This window comes from Echinops telfairi, unplaced genomic scaffold (genome assembly GCF_000313985.2).
Source record: "Echinops telfairi isolate 266 unplaced genomic scaffold, ASM31398v2 ScPeMD7_6;HRSCAF=24_0, whole genome shotgun sequence".
NCBI classification, from domain to species: Eukaryota; Metazoa; Chordata; class Mammalia; order Afrosoricida; family Tenrecidae; genus Echinops; species Echinops telfairi.
This window is the reverse complement of record NW_022103902.1, coordinates 7,950,312-7,974,055: the sequence shown is the minus strand read 5'-3', so window position 1 is coordinate 7,974,055 and position 23,744 is coordinate 7,950,312. Positions and strand designations below refer to the sequence as shown.

Genomic DNA, 23,744 nt, shown 5'->3' with positions numbered 1-23,744 from the left:
TTCTTGATACACGGAATCCAGGACAGAGAAACCAGTCAGGACCAATAATGAGAGTAGTGATACCATGAGGGTAGTGGGAAGGTGGGGAGAGAAGGGGGACAAGGGGAGAATAGATCAGAATGATCAATGTACAACACCCCCATCTCCCCACCCCTGCAGGGGGACGAACAACAGAAACGTGAGTGAAAGGAAACAGCAGATGGTGTAAAATATGACAATAAAAATAATTTTTAAATTATCAAAGGTTCCTGAGGATGGTAGTGTGGGGGAGGGAGGGGAAAAAAGAGGAGGTGATACCAAGGGCTCAAGTAGAAAGAAAATGTTTTAGAAATGCTGATAGCAACATATGTACAAATGGGCTTGCTACAGTTGATGTATGGATTGTTAGGAGCTGTAAGAGCCCTCAATAAAATGATTTAAATAAATAATGAAATTAAAGAGAGAGAAAAAAAGCAAGAAAGTAGCCTCCTTCTTGAGCACCTGCTGACAGAGATAGTAAATTATACCTGTAATTTCTCACAGTGCTCAGTGGACAACAAAGTGTGCATGTTTCTGTTCCTGGTGAACCTTAATTCAGCCTGCCAGAGTGATGGCGGCTATAATTTAAACTCTCAGGATGCATACTAATGTAACGTATGGTAATAATAGCACTATGCATCCGTAGGATGAGAATGCTTTTGAGGACTGCTACGTATACTTTACAGGCTTTATTTAATTAATCGTCACAGAAGTCTTAGAAGTTAGAGTGAAGCAGATACTATTATTAGCTCCATTTTACAGGACAGAGGCAAAAAAGAACATAGGGTGTTTGTAAACTGTCATATCTGGGAGTTCAAACAAAAGTAGATATCCTAAAAGTCACGGATCCACACTGTAAGGCATATTTGCCCCTATATATTTGAAAGTCTGACCTTGATAAGTCATTCAGATAGATTCGATGCCGTTAAAGCTATTCATCAGCCATGATTACTTGGCCTAATTTTTTTATTTTCCATTATACCCCCAAGCCCTCCCTTCTGTCCCAAACTAGAGAATTTCTGGTACTCATTTGGGGCCAGTACTGAATGTTGTTCTTTCCAAGATTAATCAAAGTTTTCACACACATGCATTTTTAAATACCAGCCCTCAATACCCACTAAATGACTATCATGCTTTGCCTTTAATTTTAAATTTAATTTAGATTTTCATTTTTATTAAAGTAAGTAACACATATAACAGCACAGAAGATACTTGGCTCTGGAGATTACTTGTGGTAATTCTAGACTAAATATTTATCCTTTATTTATTGCATTTTCATTTTTAGATAACAATTAAATCCCTGATAGGAGTAATAAGGACTCTTTCAAACTAAGCTTCATTCGCTTAGCTTTTCCCAGAGTTTGGTGTAAACATTACTTTTAGTTTTTCTATTTTTGCCATAGTTGGTTCTTTTAAAGTAGACCATGCATATGTTCACTTAAATTTCTTAGGCATTCTATGAGGCAGACTGCTTCCCATCTCCTCTGCAATGCCTGCCGGCCTCTTACTGGGTGGTTCTTAATCACATCTTATTAATTAAATAATTTCTATTTGATTTTTTTAAAATTTAAATAAGCTCACTGAAATACTTTTTATTCATTAAAAGGTCATTTTATTGGGGACTCTTACAACTTATTACCTCAATTGTATCAGGTATATTTGTACATGCCATCATTCTTCTCTAGACTTTTACTTTCTATTGAGTCCTTGGTATCAGCTCCTCTTTTTCCCCTCCCTCCCCACCATCACCCTCGTAACCCCTTGATAGATTATCAATTATTATTATTTTTTAATTCATTGTAGTAGGGGCTTATACAACTCTTATCACAATCCACACATACATCAATTGTGTCGAGCACATTTGTACATATGTTGCCATCATTATTTTCAAAACACCTGCTTTCTACTTGAGCCCTTGGTATCAGCTCCTCATTTTCCCCCTCCCTCCCCCCTCTCCCCTGAACCCTTGATAATTGATAACTCATTACTATTTTGTCATATTATCAGTTACTATTATTCTCATATCTCACACTGACCGCCGTCACCCTTCCACCATGACTTCTGTTGTTCTTGCCCCTGGGGGAGGGTGTGTGGCTATGTGTCACTCATGGCGATAGGTTCCTCCTCCCTCCCTCACTGAAGTCTTATATGTAGTTGAAAAACTCCATTCCAATGCCTTCATTACATTAAATAATTTGTATCTCAAATACTTAATGCATTTTGTTGTATACTTGGAATAAAGAAAATAATAGATCATTTACTCCCCCCCTCAAAAAAAGAATCAAAACTGTAAATATAATATTCATTTCTGTTTACTTCTCAGAGAGACAGAGTCATCCTAACTCACTGCCATCAAGTCACTGCGACCCTCCAGGACAGGGTGGAACTGCCCCTGCAGGTCTCTAAGTTCTTTGTGGGAGTCGAAGCCCCATCTTCCTCCCAAGGGGTGGGGCCGGTGGCTTCTAACTGGTGACCTTGCAGATGGCAGGGCGAGTTGTTACCACTATGTCTCCAGGGCTCCTCAGAATTATCAAAATTGACACATAATCAATCTTGGTTCAATAACAAAAATGCTGAATTCATAATGCCATAAAATAGTATTATTAAAGATTGAGAAATTAACATTTTCTTAATTTTATATGACCATTGGTAGCTCAAGAACCTGTTAATTTCTCTAAAGATGCTAGAAACACTTTCCAGGAAACAGGATAGGTCAATTATGTTTTTAATTTGGAAATGTGTCATCAATGGTAATAAATTTATCTTCTGAAATTAAAAAAGTCTATTAATTATGCATTTTATATTAAAAATAGTCTTTGAGGACTTTTACTATGTGGTTCCATTTCAGGTCAATTGACTAAACAAAGGAAAACCTCCTCCTTTTAAGAAGAATATTTCAGAATAAAAATTTTGTCCTGGCATTTAAACAAAGTACATGACTAGTACATTTATGAAAGAAGTTTTGTAAAATGTCACTTTATTTGGATTGTTCTACTTAAAATATCACTACATTTCATAGCGATTATTCCAAATGTCAGAAGTATGAAATTTCTGTATCTCTTGTGTCACCATTCTGCTAAATTTCATAGGAATTTATAATGCATATATTTCCTAAATTAATTTATGATCACTACTTGTCACCCTAAAATTCTATGACTATACCTACTTTTTTTGGATAGGACTTTGCAAAGACTTTTGGGTGCTAAATGAAGTCTACTATGTCTGTGATATAAACTCAAACTAGTTATACTTAGGGAAAGTATTATTCTATACAATATTCACTGCTTCATAATTTTAAATGAATTAAATAACTCTAAGCTATATAGAGCTGTGTCCTTAGAAACCACTGCCGTAGAGTAGGATCTGATTCACAGCAACCCTGTTCAGGGTTTCCACAGCTCTAGATCTTTATGGGAGCAGAGAATCTCATCTTTCTCCCACGGGGCTACTGGTGGGTTGAACCACCAACCTTTAAGCAACAGCATAACAAGGGCTACTCATTGTTCTTAGAAGTGGTTCTTAAAGACCTACCCAAGTGCTGTCAACTTCTTCCTTAGCAAGTCCCCCTCTCCTGGGAGGGCTCTATCTTCAAGCATTTAGCTTTCTTTGTTTTCTTAGCCCAGGAATTCCTAAAATAGTTTCCCTTCATCAGCAAAAAAGGACATACCCGGCTTTTAAAACCTGCCTATCTCAAAACCGAACTGTTATTAAAAGAAGAGAAGAACTACAAAATGAAAGAAATAAAAAGGCAAATCTTTCGGGGTGGGGGACCATCCTTTCCTATGGCAAGCATTTTTCTTTGGCTATTCATAAAGTCGATGGGTGTCTATTGGTTTACATTTAAAAATTTTACACTTACAGCATAGTTAAAAGAGCGCTAAAAGACGTAGGGAACAAACAGTCATGATAATCTAATCTGTTAGTAAAGCCAATGCGTTCTCAGAAACCCCAAGAGTCAGAGACTGTATTGAAAGGTCGTGTGCATTACTATTCCTACATTCACCTCTGGAACATGCTTGGGATATTCTACGCACAGGTGAAAGCTCGTCTGGTGGGCTATTTGGTAGTCATCCAACGATGACTGGTGAAGCTGTTGTATTAGGTGGTATAAGCATGCTGAATGAGTATATGAAGGCACAAAGGACAATTCTTTTTTAGGTAAGGATTAGTTCAGTACAAATAATTAAAAAGTCAGGCTGCATATTTACATATTTTGTGAACTGAACTGAGTTAAATTGAATATAAGACCAACAGCTCTGGATCCCAAATATTAACTATAAATAATAAAAGCCTCTCGCGATATAGTTTACATAGTATCTCCTGCTTTGACTGAGTGAGTTAAACTATCATCTGTAATGACTGGCTCACAACTTAAAAAGAAAATGTAAAAAATATCAATCTTTGATACAATTGAGTTGTAAAGATGGCTATTTTGCCCTAAACAGTGACTCTGATTGAGAATCAAAGCTGTGCCATCTCAAGGACCCGAGTGTGATAAAATGACCAAAAGATGAGAGGTCAGATAGGAGCCTCAGGGGCCAGTGAACACATGGGAATGAGGAAGGAACACAACGGACAGGGAAGGTGACAATGCTGCACCCCTCAACGGCTGTGACCAGTCTCAGCAAATCGTGTATGTAGAAATTGGTGAATCGTTGTTTTGCTATGTATATTCTCGACAAACATAAAGAAACAACATTTAAAGGGAAATATATAATTACGACTGCAGGTTATTAATTCAAGCAGTCTCTGCTAAATGGATCTGGAAAATAGAGGGATTCCATAAATTCAAATCGACCTTTCAAAATCGTATGTAAAATGTTAGCAATAAGAGATCAGAAGAACAACAAACAAGGTCCTGAGAAGCAGGGTCCTTTCCCTTTTCCACTTCAAACACTCAAGCAGTCTTATAACACCAGGTTTCCTAATTTTTCAAAGGAGGAGTCTGGACTTATACAGGTAACAGAGACCAATAGTTCCATGTCTTTTATTCTCATTTTCCCACCACCATGTCTTTAACGAGAACATCATGAAAGCCAGGACTATTGTGAATAGACGGAGTAAATAATAAGAAGCTATTGACAGACACATCACATATTCATGTAAATGCCAAATATTTGCACCAAGCACTTCTTATTTCCAGATTAACTGATGCCCAAAGCGACATCTGTTGTGTGTCCGTGTCTTCTTGGAGTTATTTATGCCATGTGTGGTATCTTCACTTCAGTCACATATACATGCAGATCTTCATGAGCACAATTCTAAGCAGAGTTTGTCCAAGAGCTGTCAACTATGACAAGGCAGAGCTAACCATGTGAAGAGGCTAGAAAGTGTCTCTGTTCTCAACACCCAGAGTGAGCAGAATGGAGAGGGCTAGAAGAATGGCTTACCTCTGGTGTGCTAAGAGCATGTTCTCCAGCTAAAAGCAGCATGCTTAGGCCTCCCATTTGCGTAGGATCTAAGTAATTAAAAAAAAAAAAATCATCAATTGACAAGCTAGAAACCCAACAGAACCACAAGTAACGTTTTAGGGAAAACTTCCAACACTATGTAATAATGACGTGGCATATGCATGTTTATCACCTATATTTTGTGAGCCTTTTAAATTCGACTGCTGTACTATGGACAAGGTACCTTTTCTACACAGCACTCTCTTGAATGCCACAGCTATGTTTAACATAAATTACTTCATGATCTGATACATCTTTCTGTGCCGCCTGGGAGTTTAGATGGGCACTGTTAAACAAAATAATGTCTTTTAAGGAGCATGAGATTGTTTTTCTTAAGTTGTTAATTTGGTCATGCGAAATCAGAACTGATATATAGTGCACCAGAGGAACTGGATGATGGAGAAATTTTCCAAATTCGAAATTTCCAAAATTTTTCCAGTTCTGTTCACATATTTTTTCTTGAAAACTTTCATAAATAAATGACATTCATTGATGATGCTTTTTTGATATTTGAAATATTATAGTCAGGTGCTTACTTAATCCAAATACCTTAAAGATTTAAAATAAATTCTTTTGTGTTCCTTTTGATTCTTTCAATAACCAACAGAACTGAAGACAATAATCAAAATGACAAAGTGTGCAAGGTATAACCCGGGTTACATTAAACCAAAAGTATTGCAGTTAATGAGAAGCCTTTCTTTTCTGAAGTTGTTTGTCTTGAAATGAATTAAATGTCAAAACTGCTGTGAAATAGTACTATTTATGAAATGCTTAACTCCGTACCTAACTCAGTACATAAAAATCCTCAATAAATGCATTTGCATTTTTTAGGAACAGTCCCCTATTTGAATATGGGAACGGTCACACCATTGTCCCAAGGCTCATTGCTTCCTTGTTTGTCTTTTCTGGGTTAAAGGTACGATCTTGAGTAATGTTTCTGTACACAACCTGTCCAACCTGTCAGACAACTCCTGAGATAAGTTTGACCATATCATATAAGCCATCAAGTTGGTTTACAATATAGGGGTAGAGGGGGAAGCCCCTGAGGTAGTTGGAGAAATGTTGCTAGAGAAAAAGTATGTTGCCAAATAATGAAGCGATCAAAAACAGCACCGTGTTGGGCGGCACCCACACCGCAAACACACATCTAGGATCCGGAGGCAAACACTGACCTCTGACTTGATTAAACAAAGCTCTGCTGTTGTTAACAAGCAATCCTTAATTAAATGTCAAGTCATTGCTTTAAGAACAATTGTGGCTGTTAAAATAGATGCTCTTCTATTTTTACAGATAGCATTTTAAAGCTTTTCTAAAATAAAAAAAAGATAAGATGAATTTAGCAGAAAGTAAGTTTAATTTAGTTCTTTTGCAGCTCAATACATGTGTAGTTGTCATTCTAGGACTCAGGAGGAGAGGATGTTTGTTCTCTAATACAGATAAAAATGTGTTAGTTCAGATGACACAGTAAAAGAGAAATATGCTTACACAATAATTTATTTAAATTACACATCAATGTAACTTTGAAAGACTTTCTCTGTATGGATATTAGACATAGACCAAGGAATTTTATCAGCCGTTTTTAATAATTCTTATATACTGTTACTTAGAAATATTAACAATCTAGCTATAATAAAGGCATATGCTTCCTTCACTGAATAGGTCTATGGTAAGCTAAATGCTACACAGCTTTCCCCGCTAGGAAACCATGCATTTTACTGCCATGAGGTTGTTCAAAATAGTAAAATGTCATATGACAGAACTACTGGGCAAACAGAACAAAATAGATCCCAGGTTGAGGAAAAGACTAAATTGGCCTTTATTAATTCCTGTGGTCTGAGGCTTGCTTAGTTTGGGCAATATTATAGGACGTATGGACAAAGGTCATCAAGCTTCGGAAAGTGGAGGGTCAGCAAGAACTAGTGAAATGTCAAAGAGATGAACTGATACAATATCACAACAATGGAATCAAACTTACGAACATGAAGACAGACAGGACTGGGCAATATTTCATTCAATTGTACATAAGGAAGCCGTAAGTTGGAATTGACTGGATGGAAAATAGCAAAACAATTCCTAGGGTCCAGTAGCTAAGCATCACGCTTAAAGGCAAATAATTTAAATCATTTTCATCTTACCAAAATAAAAGTAATTGGAATGATCAGGCCGACATTATCTACTTACAGCACCTTATCAAGGGTTTTGAGCATGGCTTTATAAAGTGCAGGTCCTTTTCTAAGCCATTATACAAAGATAATTCTGAAAGAATTGCTAAAGAGTCACAGAAACCATTATTAAAGAAAACTGTCAAAATGTGAAGATATTGTTTCTCAATATAGCCTCCATCTATGGCTACTTCATTCTGAAGACGGTTTCCATCTCTGACTCTTTCTCCAAGAATTCTATGCTATTCCATTTACATGTCAAAACGCCAATGTTCTTTGAATTAGGGAACAAAAAGGAAGTGCGAAGGGGCAAGGTCAGGGGTATAGGGTGGATGGAGTAAGGTTGATCAATGAAATTCTCATAAGACAGCTTTGGCTACCTTTGAAGAATGAGCTGTCCTGACAGAAAATATAGATAAAATTCCTTGGACCAATTGAACTCTCTCTCACCAATGCAGATTTCAGTGTTTTTAAAACTTATCCATAATAAAGCCCCATGACCATCCTGTGGCCTTAGGGGAAATCAATCAGAATTACCCCTTTGGAATTCCAAAATGCATCTGCCATAATCATCTGCTAAGCTAACATCTCTGTTAAATAGGCCCATCAGATCCTCTCAGAAGGCACTACAGTGATTGGACTCTTTTTTTAAGGCATACTAACAAGACTAAGACAAGTGGAATTCTGAGCGAACTTAACTGCAGCCATCTAGAGATCACAGAGACAAGTTTTAATTAAATTTTATTTTATATAGACCCATGCATGTAGAAACTGGAACCCTGTAGCAAGACATTTGACTGACCTTTGTATCATGTGCTAAATATAAGGAAGATGGTTGTGGTAGTCACACAATCTGGTGTCAATTTGGGACTTGAGAGGATTAAGAGTGAAGGGGTGGAGTCTAGTCTGTCAATCGGATCACAGCCAATGAGGTCTCTGTGTGGGCATGGTTTTCTCCAGAGAAATCTGGTTTTTCCTCCATGGAGGTGGAAGACTTCTCTCTCTCTGCTCACTCCCTTAGAGACTCTACTGACAAGGCTTCCTCCCTGCAAGGCATCCCCGAGGAGAAGCCACATGGACCTGGACCTACCCTGATACAGCCCTGGGTGCTGGAAAAGCCATGTGGAAACCCCTGCCAATACTGAGATGCCTCTACCGCCATTGGATCTACAAGACTTTGCACCCACTAGCCCATACACTTCCTGCATCAACATCATTGCATGTGTTTCGCGATTCTGAAGAGGACATTATAGATTGGTATCAGACATATGGGCTAATATCGAACATATGGACTTTATCTGGACGGGGCTGGGATGTTTTCTTAATATTCAACTGCTCTTGTATATAAAGCTCTTTCCTATACATATCTGAGTCTCTATGAATTTGTTTCTCTAGTCTTCCTGGACTAACACAATGGTTTTTACCTTCTTTCATGTACGTTTGCTTTAAAAAAAAAATGTTTTAAAGCTTGACCTGTATTCTATTTGAAGGTCCACTTTTAATAGGCAGAAGGTCCACTTTCAATAGACAGAAGGCCAATCAATAAATAGGCTGTCAGAAAAAGGGCTATAAACAAGACAAGTTACATAGCTTTCTGTAATTTACCTACAATTATTATGCAGTTTGTGAAGTGCAATAGGCAAGCAAAAAAAAATGCAAGAAAAATGTAGGAGAAAAAAATCATGAAGACATATAAATAATAATTAAAGGAATTCCATTAGAGGTCAATTATACATGTGCCCTTTTTTATTCTTGTTAATATAAAATACTCCAACTGATTCACTCAGTAAATCCAGATTGTTCCTGATGGCAGGAGGGCTAAAGTTAAAGTTGTACCAAGTGGCAGTGCCTACAACAAGGACAGCTGTCTGTTTTGTTTCTTCTGTTATGTGCAAGAACATCATGTGGGTGCTCATCTAGAACTATAATAGAACTAACCCAAAGTCACTGTCACTGCGTCGGTTTTGCCTTATAGCAAGCCTACATGGCAGGACAGACTGCGGCTGTGGGTTTCAAACTGCCGACGTTGTGGTTAGCAGCCCAACACTATGCGCAGTAACCTACTATCCCATCATGCAGCTACATAGCAGTAACATCACCTGGAGACTTTTGCTTCCTCTGAGTTGCTATTATATTAGACTGCATTTCTTAGCACTTACAATCTATATCGACACATACTTTGTTATGCTATCAATTACACCTTGAAGAAGTCTCATTAGAGCTACTGGCTATGAAAATTAATTAGTCCTCACAAAGATGCTCAACTTCCTGTCAAAGCGTTCCCCTCCTCCAAGCTTCACAAGCAGAGATGACCTACAAAATCATGGTGTTTTTTTTAAAGGGATGATTACTTAGGTGACAGCTCACTAGTATGTGTGAGTAAACTATTTTAAGATTATAAATTTCTCTGAGCTCCTCAGTCTATAGTTTAACCTCTGCTGTTCTATAGTGTCAAGAATTCACATATATTTATAATGCTCGGCAACTTGTTCTATAAATCTGTTTAATGACATATTCTTGTACATTTACCTATGTCAGGCACTAATGCTCTAAGACAACTTTTCTATTTGTCATTGCTTCATATAAGTTATAAATTTGAAAAAAAAAATTTGACTCCTTTGTGTGTGTAATTTGTTAAAAATACTGCCTAAATATATTGGCGAATCCTTAGAGAAGAGGTAGAAATAGCACACAAACTCACCAGCCATTCCAAAGTTAAGTTGAGGCATGGCTTCAGTCTTGGCTTTCTTGGGGCTTGGCAGGTCTCTCGATGGCTCAGATGGGCAGGCCCAGAGCTTCTTGCGTGGATTGACAGTGGACGTTGGGGATTTCACAGGCTTGTTTGTCGTTGGACACCACTTGTACCCAGGGTTTGCTTTCATGAATGCATCTTTATACTACAAATGAAACAATCAATAGCAGCATTTTATTAAGAGATCGACCGAAGAAGTTCTGATAGCCTCCTCTCCCCAAGCTCCTTTACATCACGAGTGAGAGAACCTAAATGATTTCTGTGGCTACCTCAGCACAGGGCTCCAGAGTCCCGGCATAGTTCTCTACTACATACTAAGGTCCATTTGTGGAACGAGGGGACAGAGGAAGCGGTTTGTTTCTTTGAATCCTCCATTTGTTTCATGTTCAAAAATTGCTTGACATTGGGAAGAGGGACTTGATTCACAATGGAAATAGCATAGACTTTGGAGACAGAAAACAAAACCCAAACCAAACAAACAGATTTCAAACCGTGTCAGTTATACTTACAGCCTCAGGCTCTGTTTTCAAAAACAAAAAATAGTACCACAGATGCCCTTGGGACACTATGAACCCAGGTACCTAGAGCAGCTTTGAGTTTTAAGTTCTCAAACACTCACTACCATCGAGTGGATTCTGACTTATAGAGCCCTTATAGGACAGAGCTGAATTACCCTATAGGGTGTGCAGTGTTCTTCACCTAAACAGACTGCCACATCTCTCTTAGGTAGGGAGCACTGGAGGGTTCAAACTGCTGACCTTTTGTGGTTAACAGCTGAGTGCTTTAACCACTGTGCCGCCAAGTCTCCTATTTCTAAATAGACCTCAAAAAACATTACTTTTCTTTCCTTGTTTTGTGTAAGGCAAAAGTGAGTTAATATCAGATAATAACCAGATTCTGCCCACGGTTTAATATGATGTGGTATGGTAAATAAGGTAAAAGAGCCTAAATCATGCATATGCAGACATCCTGGTAAGATAAACGTTTAATTTGGCGATGAAGGATCAAGAGTGAAAATAGGGCAGAAGAACAAAGTGAGTCAAACTGGCAGATGACTCTTCAGTTATCTAAAGGAACAGGTCCACACAGAAGAAAGAGCACCCGGGGTCAACTCTGATGACCTGCATTCCACTTCTGCTAGCCTAACAGATATATATATACATACATACATACATACATATATATATATATGCATATATACTAATGATCAATGTATTGGAGGCTCTTACAACTCATATCAATCCATACATCAATTATATCAAACATATTTGTACATATGTTGCCATCATTACTTTCTAAACATTTACATTCTCTTTGAGCCCTTGGTATGAGCTCTTTTTACCCTCCCTCCCCTCCTCCCACCCTTATGACTCTTTCATAAATTATAAATTATTATTGTTCTCATATCTTACACTGACTGTTGTCTCCCTTCCCCCGCGATTTCTTCCTCCCCCTCCCCCCCTCCTCTCCTCATCTTCCCTACCCTCCTGGTATCACTACTCTCATTTCTGTTCCTGAGGGGTTTATCTGACCTGGACTCCATGGGTCCTGAGCTCTTATCTGTACCAGTGTACATGCTCGGCCCTAGCCCGCAGTGAAAGGCAGGATTGGGATCATGATAGCGGGGTGGATATTAAGCAAGTCGTTTAACCTTTCTCCCACTCAACGCCTCCATATTCTATGCATAACAGACCCGTCAACACTGCAGGCAGAGTGTGCTAATGAGCAGACATGACTGGACACGTGGACGTGCTCTGAGAGCTGAGATGTGTCAACTTGCAATAAATGCATCATACATCTAATGTCTTTACTTTTGTGCTTCTACCCTCACTGACATATAGTCTTTTCTCAACTTTATTTTTACATGGCTTCCCTCTTAATCCTTTCTTCCCAATTCCCCTAACTCATTTCAGTTTTGTGGCAATAGTATTGATGAAATGTACTATTATTCATTATGTATTTCCAAAAGTTACCTGATATTTATTGTACATATATTAATTAACTATTATGTGACTTCTATCCCTCATCTGTCAGTTTGTCATTCTGTGGTGGCTTGTATGTGGCTGTGATGTTAGAAGATATGCCACTGGGATTTCAAACTCCAGCAGGGCCACCCATGGAGAACAGGCTGCAGTGGGGCTTCCAGACTAAAAACAGAGTAGGGAAAATGAATAGGCTGTTCACTTTTGAGATGTTAGCCACTGAAAACCTGCAAGTAGCAATGGAACACTACCTGATACAGTGCCAGAAGTTAAGTTCCTTAGTTCGAAAAGAACTCAAAATATGCCCGTTCAGGAAGAGCTGCTTCCTTGAGGTAGATTAGACTTTACTGACGTGAATAAAGTTTCTGAGATCTTCGTTTGCTGATGAGGATCAAATAAAAGATGACTAAAAACAGCTGTAAGCATCCACAAATAATCGTGATGAATGTATGAAGTATGAATCTAGGAAAACTGAAAGCAATCAAAAAGATCAATGTCCCTAGCATTATTGAGCTGCAATGGACTGGGATAGGTCACCGTGGACTGGACAATCTAATGGTTTACTATACTGGATACAGCAAATTCATGAGGAATAGCATCGCATCCTTCGTCACAAAGAACATTTCAAAATCGACCTTGAACTGTAATAACAATATCTGACCGATTTCAGACTGAAGAAGTTGGCAGAATTCTTTAATTTCTTCATCACTGACTTTTGCGATCAGTTAATTTGAATAGTAGTTATATAAACTGGCCATCCTTGTAGGAGTATAAATACTCCCTAGCACAGACTGTATTACAAGACCTATGCATGCATATTGTTGATAACAGAGTAATCGCTGAGTAAAACCAATATGAAAGTTGAATACATAATATCTCTCCGTGTATAGATATGATAGTATTATCCATGACTGGATCACATCTATGCAGCTACAAGGATGTCTGCCGCACAAGACCACTTTAAAGCGTTAAGCGCAAAGAAGTCGCCTTGAGGGCTCAGTGTGCCTGCCTACGGATTAGTGTTTTCAATCCCCTCATCTACAGGTGAAAGCTGGACCATGAGTAAGGAAGGTGGCAAAAGAACGGATGTGTCTGAATTATGGTGTTGGCAAAGACTACTGAAAGTACCATGGACTGCCAGAAGAACAAACAGATCTCTCTTGGAAGAAGTTCCGCCAGAATGCTCCCTGGAAGCAAGGCTGAGGAGAATCTGCCTCACAGACTTCAGACGCTTTGCGCTTTAAGGACTATGCGAAGACATGTGGCCGTGTGGATCATACCCATCTAGGGAGAGCAGTGAGGAGAATGGGAATTCTAGAACACTTGATTGTGCTCATGAGGAAGCTGTACCTAACTCAAGAGGCTGTTTTGCAACAGAAAAAGGGGACACTGCCTGGTTTAAAATCAGGAGAGGTGTGTGTCAGGGCTGGGTCCTCTCCCCACACTTGTTCAGTGTGCACGCTGAGCAAACACTAGGAAGAGCTGCACTGTCTGAAGAAGGAGGTGGTATCAGGATTGGAGGAAGGTAAGTCCCCAAACCTGTAAGACAGTCCCACTACCTTTTACAAAAATCTTACTCAATTTGCTCACTGCCATCTGGTCTGACTCGTGGTAGGCTTATAGGACAGAGCAGAACTGCCCCTGTGGATTTCCCAAACTGTACATCTTTATGGGAGTAAAAAGCCTCATCTTTCTCCCTAAGAGCAGCTACTGCTTTCCAACTGATGACCTTGTGCTTAGCAGTCCAATGTGTAACCCACTATGCCGTCTTATCTCCTCTTTTACAAAAATAATGAATCAAAGTGAGACACAAGGCCGGGACCAAACCAGAATTTACCATCACAGAGCAGCATGCATTTGGAGCTATCAGCTGTGATATAAGAGATACCCACACAGCGTATTCATGTGCGCAGGGGATTTACATAATAAGCTGAGGCAGACAAATAGCCTTGCCTGCCGTCCGGAGGTAGAGTGACAAATGGCAGGGGAGGTGCAGATGGAAGCAGCAGACACATGCATCATTAGTGTGTCTAGTGACAGGGACGTGGCTGGGTTTGTCGGAGGAACAGTCACTTGGACAAAGGTTACCACTCTGCAATGTGAGAAACGACTTTCGGACAAATTGGTGGACAGATTCGTCCTGACAAAATGATCTCGGGCTCATTGTTGAGGTGGTTTCGATTTTCCTGAAGAAAGTCACCGTGGTGAAAGATGTTGGGCTGCACGGACATCACCAGCACTTGGATTTCTTCTATTTGTCAGGTGAGCCCCCAAAGTGAACGCATATAGCTCTTTAACAAAACAGATGTCTGTAACCCTTGTACTAAGAATCATTTAATAGTTTTCTCCGGTGAAAATCAGTAAGTGGGCTGAAGATGATTGTACTGTCATCCTTATGAATGAAATATTGCCTTCATAACCATTGTTAAAGCACCGAAGATACTAACAGAAGCCACTTTAAAATAACTTAGGCTAAGGAACTATGCTGAAAACAACAGAAGACAGCGACAATCACTGTATCACAGTCACTTTTCTTTCTCCTTGCCACCCCCTGCCTACGCCCTTACTCTCTCTCTCAAAGACTTGGCAGCATCTCCTACATGACAGATTCTAGTTAGCCACAGAGACAGCAGAGCATGCATCACACAAGCGCCTCTGCCTTCAGATTGCTTGCAAACCACACTTCGTCACACCAACTTGTTTTCCTGTTTTCATGGACATTTCATAAGCCTGGTCCTAAATGAGGCCTAATAAATACTTTGACAAGGGGCCCCTAAGAGAGAACTGAGCTGAAGAACAATGGATAAGGGGAAAGCCCGGAGTATGTGGATCTAATTGGAAAACAATAATTGCGTCTGCGTGGTGAAAGCAAATACTCTGTTATCACGCTTAATCTTGCAGACGCTGGCATTTAAATGCTCAATATCGCAACAGCATTCATTAGTTTAATAAAATATACATTGAGTACACCTCCTACATGCGTAAGTGCTAAGGATGTGGGAGACAGAAAAACTAATAATGTACAATTCTCGTCCTTAAAGGAGTTTAAAGCTGAGATGGTGGTGCTAGACCTACTAATAAACATACACAGTCCCCACAAGGCAGCATCAGAGACAGGAAGCGCCCCAGTATGTGAGGGTGTCCATCTGTCCTTGAAATTTGACATCTCATCCATCATTCGGCTATAGATGACAATAGGAAGGCTTACTGATTTGTTGTGATGAGGTTATGAAGGAAGAGAGTACAGAGAAGGCTGGGGAGGGGAGGAAAAGGGAAAGGCATTTTATATCGTCTGAAGCATCTGGGTAAGTGAAACTATGAGCATCCAGGTCAGCCAAGTGCGCACAATCTATCATCATAGAGTTGAAAGGGCTAATGAGATAGGCCTTATCACCCCGATCCCTGGGGCAGGGTAGCTCATGCAGGCTGATCAGCAGCACCTCCTGAGCAGGAGGGGGTTCATTCATCCTCCAAGAACACTACCCACCACCTGCATGATCTATGTTCTCACTACAAGAGTCTCTCATAGATAACTTCACACACACACACACACACACACACACATATCCTCACTACCACGGAGTCTACTCCGACTGGAACGTTCACATAGGACAGAGTAGAGCTGACCTTTGGAGGCTCCCTTATGAGAGCAGAAAGGCTTGTCCAGTGGGTTCACTCCTCAGAGATAACTCATCTCTTCCTAAAATAACAAATTTTCAACAACAAAAATCATTAAAATAAGAATTCACCTCATGGCTATTTTTCCCCTCCAAACTTCTAAAGGATTAGACAACATAAATAAAATTTACTTTAAAGACATAATTCTGGAAATATGCAAAAGCACTCCGCAGTGCTCCGTAAATGGTAGCTCCTACTCGGGACCCCTATAACTACCATCATATCCGATTGTCCATAGTAATATAAAAATTACTACTGTTCTATAAAACAGCATTAGATTCATATCATGCATCACAATATTTTGCCTACTTCATGTTTGACAACCGCTTTATGCGGCAAGTCAATATCCTATCATGTTAGTCTTTAAAAATGGTTTTGAACATTAAAGGCATTTCTAGATCATTGTCAAAAATAGAAATTTGATCTAAGAGTAACATTACTGTTGTCAATATTAATGAACGATATACTTAGCACTTAGTACTACTTAGCATTTTACTTAGTGGGTGAGCTTATCTGAATGTCTGGCAACATTTCTAGCTATTATTAGAGTCTGGATCTTTTACACAGTGAAAGATGATGACAAACCGGTGATGGGAAGACAGTGTAAGGCAACCGGGGAGCAAGTGATCTGAGGAAGTAAAGACATCTGCCTCGGGTTAAAAAATGTAAAAATATAAACATGAAATAAAACTGTGCATGAAGGATTGTTCTTTTCAGAGGAAAGTACTTGATTTTTATGAGAGAGACCACAGTTTTACATTATAGTCAGTAAACTGTGAAGAGAAATCAGTTGAACTCCTACAACAATAAAGCCCTAGAGAGCTGTACTTCTTCTTCCTGTTGGCAAAAGTCACACGACGCTGGGATAGGCGCGCAGAGGAAGATATCTGAGAAGTAGCACTCATCCCTACTTCTTAGTTACAGGTCCTTTCTTTCCACACAAGTTTAAAGCTTACTACTTAGATGAAAAGACTCAACAACACCAGTTGATTTGATTCACTCCAGCTACATGTTTCACTAACACTAGCTTGTTGTACAGCACAGAACAAAAAACTAGAGTTTGAGAGAATAAGAGTATTTTAAGCTATACATTAACCTGAAAAACGTTCATGGTGAATCTTTTGCACAAAGCCATTCTGATAGAAATGTGTGACATGAATAAGTGACCAGAGAGTTGGCTAGCTGTAAAGAGAAATTGAATATAAGGAAGTGGGCTAAAGTTATGAATATTTAAATGGACTCTAATGATTAAGAATTGCTGCCATGAGTAATTCTTTGTTTTCATATACAATATATATGTTAAAATATTATAATTACACTCTGTAATTTGAACAATTAGAAGAAACCCAGCTTAAACAATTAGAACTAACTTAGAAATACAAATTTCAAAATTTCTTTAAGAATGAATTGGGTTACTTTTAATAAATAGGGATCTGAGTAAGAAAGCATTATCTAGTAAGGGACCTTGTGAAAATGTACTAATGAGTAAAAAGGAAAGACATAATTCATATGTTAAGTGAATTTTTCAAAAAGTACAAAGAATGGTTTGCCCAGATCCCTTTGAATGATCGTAAGTTAAAAATCTGATGACAAACAGCAAAATAAGTCCTCCAAGACCTTTAGACACACAGCTTAAATTCTTGATTTGCTACTCATTACGGTGGGGGTGCTGGTGGTGTGGTGTAGTGGTTACATGCTGGGCTGCAGTCCATATTGTCGGCAGGACAACGCCTCCCTCCCCGCAGCTCTGAGGGAGAAAGACAGGGTTGTCTGCTTCCATGAAGAGCACAGTGCCAGAAAGCCCCCGGAGGTTGCTATGAGTCAGCACTGACTCGATGGCACCGCGTCTGGTTTTGGTTTATTGTGATCACACAAGGACGTGTAAAAAATATTTTATGCAAATTCTTAAACGCTAGTATTTACAAATAGTTAACAAATTACTAAGCATTTGGATCGATAATTCTGAATATCAAGTAGCTGGTTCAATTAACATCTATTTTCCTAGGGGCTATGTATCAATCACATTAGACGTTTTCTGACAAATTGCAGAGTGATACATTTATTTTTGTTGCATCTTGATTTTCAAAGTGAATTTTGCAAGTTAGTAGTCCTTCACTGTGGTAAGAGTTCCTTTTTAAAAATAGTAAATAATTAAATACAGAAATATCAAATTGAAAGAAAATACTGTCTGCTTATCAAGAATAATAAGGCTAGCATTTGTTATGCATTATGTATTTTGTCTAACGCTCAATGGTAAATTTGCCTCTTACTCCACCCTGTGTGGGCAGGTATCTTAATGCCATATTAAAGGTGTTGAAATTCAGAAGTCCTGAGAAGACAGAAGATTGGCTATGCAAATATCATCTCTATTACTACTAACTGTGCCCCTCTGGGAAAGTCACTTAAGTTTTTTGGGCCCGTGTCCACATCTTTAGTATTTAGAAAATCCTACTTACCGCCTAGCATTATTCTTAGGGTTCAATAAATAAAAGTTTCTTAAAACACCTTTGTATAGCGGTCTAAATACAGGCATGTTCATATGTAAATATATTTATATATGACCATGGGGACATAAGTCTTTGTGCATATATTTATAGGTTTAGTGTTAAGATAGCAGATGGACACTGGGCTTCCACTCAAGTACTCCCTGAATGCAAGAATACTTTGTTCTATTAAATTGGCATTCTATGATGCTCACCTTCCCAACACAATCTCGGAAGACAAAGCAGGTGATTAAACAAATGTGGTGCAGAAAGCTGATAGTGCCTGGCTATCAAAAGATATAGTGTCTGGCGTCTTAAAGGCTTGGAGGTTGAACAAGGGGCCATCCAGCTGAGAAGCAACAAAGCCCATATGGAAGCACAGCAGCCTGTGTGATCACGAGGTGTCAAAGGGATGAGATATCAGGCATCAAAGAACAAAAACTCATATCATTGTGAATGAGGGGGAGTGCGGAGTGGAGACCCAAAGCCCATCAGTAGGCAATTGAACATCGTCTTACAGAAGGGTGGCGGGGAGGAGACTAGCCAGTCAGGGTGCAGTGTAGCACTGACGAAACATACAACTTTCTTCTAGTTCTTTAATACTTCCTCCCCTACAATTACCATTCCCCCAATTCCACCTTACAAATCTGGCTAGACCAGAGCACACTGTACAGTGGTACAGATAAGAGCTGGAAACACAGGGAATCCAGGACAGATAAGCCACTCAGGAACAATAATGAGTAGCGATACCAGGAGGGTAAGGGGAAAGTGGGGGAAAAAGGGGTAACTGACAACACAAAAATGGTAAAGAGAGACAATGGACAGTGTAAGACATGAAAAAAATAATAATTTATAAATTATCAAGGGTTCGTGAGGGAGGAAGAGGAAGAATGAGGAACTGATACCAAGGTCTCAAGTAGAAGGCAAATGTTTTGAGAATGATGATGGCAACAAATGTACAAATATGCTTGACACAATGGATGGATGGATGGATGGATTCTCATAAGAGTTGTACAAGCCCCCAATAAAGTGATTTAAAAAAATTGAGAATCATTTTATAATACAGACAACAAATAAAATATGCTTAAATTATTCATAAAAGGTTTCAACCAATTTACAGATTGTAAAATAATATTTGTTAGGAATCGACAGATCAGGGTCTTTTGTTTTAATTTAGAAAGGTATTCTGAATACTTCACAGAAAGGAAGTATGTCATAAATTTTCAAATAAAATTTCCATGATAAAAAGATAAAATTGAAGGAGTTTAAAGGAATAGTCAATTTTCATCTATCTAAAACGTAACACTGATTTTTTTCACATGCTGAATAAATGAAGTGCCCTTCTAGTTTAGTAGCACGCCAGGTGAAAGTGAATGCCTGCAAGGGTAAACACTCTATCTGTTAAGCATGGAGGGGGTGGGCTGAAGGGAGACAATGTCAGGGAGTCCAGGTGGAAAAGAATGTTTGGAAACTGTGGTGACAATTATACAATTCTGCTTGACATGACTGAACTATATATATATGTATGTATGTATATATATATGTATATGTGTGTATATACATACATACATATATATATATATATAAAGAACCAGTGCTAAACTGCAGCCCCCCCACCACACCCCTCACACAAAATGATCTAGAACAGTTCAAAGTTCTCCTGAGAAAATGAAAGCACAAAGCACATTTTCTTTAGAAAAACATTTCTTTCCAATGAGACCAAAACAAAGGGATAAAATGGATTTTACAAAAATTAACCTAGATGTAAATAAAACATAATAATTTTATCTTGAAGACATGAAGGGGATAAGCAAATGTGGTGACGAAAGCTGATGGTGGCTGCTATAGTGCCTGGGGTCTTAAAGGCTTGTAGGTGAACAAGCGGCCATCAGGCAGGGAAGCAACAAATCCCACATGGAAGAAGCACACCAGCCTGTGTGATCACAAGGTGCTGAAGGGATGAGGTATCAGGCATCAAAGAACAAAAAAACCTTATCATTGTGAATGAGGGGGAGTGCAGAGTGGAGACTCAAAGCCCATCTGTAGGCAACTGGACATCCCCTTATTGGAAGGGTTGCGGGAAGGAGACGAGCCAGTCAGGGTGCAGTGTAGCAACGATGAAACATTCACTTTTCTCTACTTCTTAAATGCTTCCTCCCCACCCACTATCATGATCCCACTTCTACCTTACAAGTCTGGCTAGACCAGAGGATGTACATTGGTACAGATAGGAACTGAAAACACAGGGAATCCAGGACGGATGATCCTTTCAGGACCAGTGGTGAGAGTGGCGAGACCGGAACGGTGGAGGGAGGGTGGGGTAGAGAGGGGGAACCAATTATAAGGATCTACATATAATCTCCCTGGGGAATGGACAACAGAAAAGTGGGTGAAGGGAGATGTCAGACAGTGTAAGATACGACAAAATATTAATTTCTAAATTATCAAGGGTTCATGAGGGAGGGGGAGCAGAGAGGGAGGGGAGGAAATGAGGAGGTGATACCAAGGGTTCAAGTAGAAAGCAAATGTTTTGAGAATGATGAGGGTAACAAATGTATAAATGTACTTTATATAATTGATGTATGTATGGATTACGATAAGAGTTATATGAGCCCCCAATAAAATGATTAAAAATAAAAAGAAATGAGGAGGAATCTAATCACTAAAACCAACATGGGGCTTGGAGGCAATAAAGATCTTTCTTAGAGCATTGACAACAAATCAATAACTTACACTTGCCAAGATTATATGGTTTAAAATACTTTGGTATTTAAACAAAACAAAATATGGTTTAAAATGCCTTCAAATTGCATCTTATTGTAGAATTTGATGGTACAGCTCCTCTCGTTTTTTGGCAGCTCCTGTCAAACCTTCAAGCTCCTGTCTCCCGTGATTTTTGTCTTACTAATTTTTATATCTTAATCTCCTGATATGCTCTCTAACTTTCCGGTTCCTGAAATCCTTCTCTTTGTTTTTTACCTTGCTGTCTGAATTCTATACCGAAACCCAGGTCCATTTCTACTTACATCATGAACTCCTTCCTGCCTTATGGTCACCCAACCTAATCCCGTCCCTAAGAAGCCACGATGGCACAATTCTTAACCCGAAAGCTCAGCATTTAAAGCCCCTCCCCAGCTCTGGGAGGGTAGACCGTGGCAGTCCGCCTCCGTAAAAATTACAGCCTTGGAAACTCTATGAGCAGTACTGCCGAAAATGACTCAGGAACACACCACCTCCCACCGCAGCACAAGCAGGTTCTTCCTCTAAGACATATCACATTTTATCGCTAACATTCCTGCCAGACGTGCTTGAACCCACTTATTTTCTAGTCATCTGAAATAAGTAACTTCGCTGTTGTTGGCTGAATCAGCTCTGATGTGCAGCCACCTCGGGTATCAGAACAAAATGTTGTCTGGTCCCGTGCCATCCTCAACATCACAGGTCTGTTTGAACCCACAGCTAGTTGAACCTAGTTGCTGTCAGTCTCTGTCATTGAGGGTTTCTCTCTCACTACGGCTCTACCAGGGTAAGATGAAACAAACCAAGTGCTATTCTAACTCAAGGCAACCCCGACGGCATCAGAGTAGAATGACACTCCACACAGTGTTTTCAATGGCTGCGATATTTCAGGGGGAGATCGCCACAGCTTCTGCCCAGGCACCTGCAAAAATCCACACCGTCGGCCTTTCAGTTAACTGCTTAATCATGTGCAGGACCCAAGGATAGCACTGGTGTTTGATTTCGTTCTGACAGATGATAAAAGAGTACTGGTGTTAAAAAAGCAAGGGCATGCCACTTCTACAGTTTCTACAGTTCACGAAATCTGTAACTTTAAGATACTTCTCCGGAGCCTCAGATTCTCGCTTTGGTAAAGGAGATAAGAATAATTGGCCTTACCTGTTTGTGCTTATATAAAACACAGAGCTCAAACGATCCAACCAAGGAGTGAAAGAATGCTTTCCTGCCGATTGCCATTCACCATCCACTAACTGCCCCTCACCCCTAGCCAAAAACCCATGTTACAGCGATCATCTGAAACTGTTCAAACTTCCCAGATCGTCCTACCTCTCTTAACTGACTGTTCCAGCAGTGGTAAAACTGCATGAGCCTTTACACGACGGTCAATTAATTATGATCATTAGTTTAAATGACAAGTGGGAAATTCCAGCTAAAGCCTAGGCAGGAATATAGGAACTTCACATTCTTATATTTACAAGAGTACATGCACAAAGATGTTAAAAGGCCCAGGCAGACTTGTTTCTGTGCCTCCTGACCGGCAACCACACACATTCAACTGCATAGTCCTGCCATGCTAAACTGAAGGCAACAAGCCAGGCTGTATCCTTAGGGCAGTATTTTTAAATTACCCCCAATTACTGCTCTCACAGGATTCAAATCTCAATTTTTCATCAGACAACACAAAACCCTGATTCAACCTTTTTTTTCCCCAAACAATGAAAATTAGTACTGGGCAAAAACTCAAGAAACTGAAAACAAATCCCAGAACGAGTGTTGTTCTTCTAAGCAGATGAACTAATAAAGGATAACCAGGGGCCATGGGGCGGGGCAGAGGAAATTTTCATGAGCTAACAGGTAAAAAGGTCACACTCTAGAGCTGTGTTACTACTTGAAATCTCACAAATACTATTTCTAAAAGCCTTTACTTAGTTTCACGTAAAATTCTTTAGTTAGGTTTATGTAAAATCAAAAGGCAAACAAAAAAAATATATTGTTCACTCCAATGATAATGGCAGGTTAACACTACAGAAACCAAACTCACTCCATCAAGTTGATGCGGACTCAGCGACAGGGTGGAACTGCCCTGTGAGTGTCTGAGACGGTAACTCTTTATGGGAGTAGAAAGACCCATCCTTCTCCCCTGGTTTTGAACTGCTGACTTTATGGTTAGCAACTCAGTGTATAACCACCATGCCACCAGGACTCCTATTGGTAAACAATAATGTAAACACTCACATGCACACATACATGCTATGCTGAGAGAACACAGTTTGTATCTAATAAAGAATGTTTATATGTTGGAATTGAACAATTACTAGGTTAAACAGTAAAAAGAGTTTTAAAAGAATTGCCTGGAGGTACAGAGACTGTATTATCACTGCTCTTGTATCACTAGTACCTGCCCCCAAACCTAACACACTGATGCCACTTAATAGATTTCTTGATTGAACGGGGATCCCAAGTAAGGCCACAACATTAAC

At 39.4% G+C, this 23,744-nt stretch overlaps 1 protein-coding gene across 8 annotated transcripts in view; it reads right to left on the bottom strand.

Annotated features, from left to right (window-relative positions):
* The window catches only part of BBX (BBX high mobility group box domain containing), a 317,543-nt gene that overhangs the window by 94,098 nt on the left and 199,701 nt on the right, over positions 1 to 23,744 (bottom strand). For all 8 annotated transcript variants that reach the window (XM_045286176.1, XM_045286175.1, XM_045286179.1 and 5 more), the window contains 2 exons: positions 10,332 to 10,527; positions 5,409 to 5,476 (listed from right to left, as the gene is read on the bottom strand). In XM_045286176.1, the coding sequence (XP_045142111.1) occupies positions 5,409 to 5,476; positions 10,332 to 10,527 (264 nt within the window). The remainder of the gene's footprint in view (positions 1 to 5,408; positions 5,477 to 10,331; positions 10,528 to 23,744) is intronic.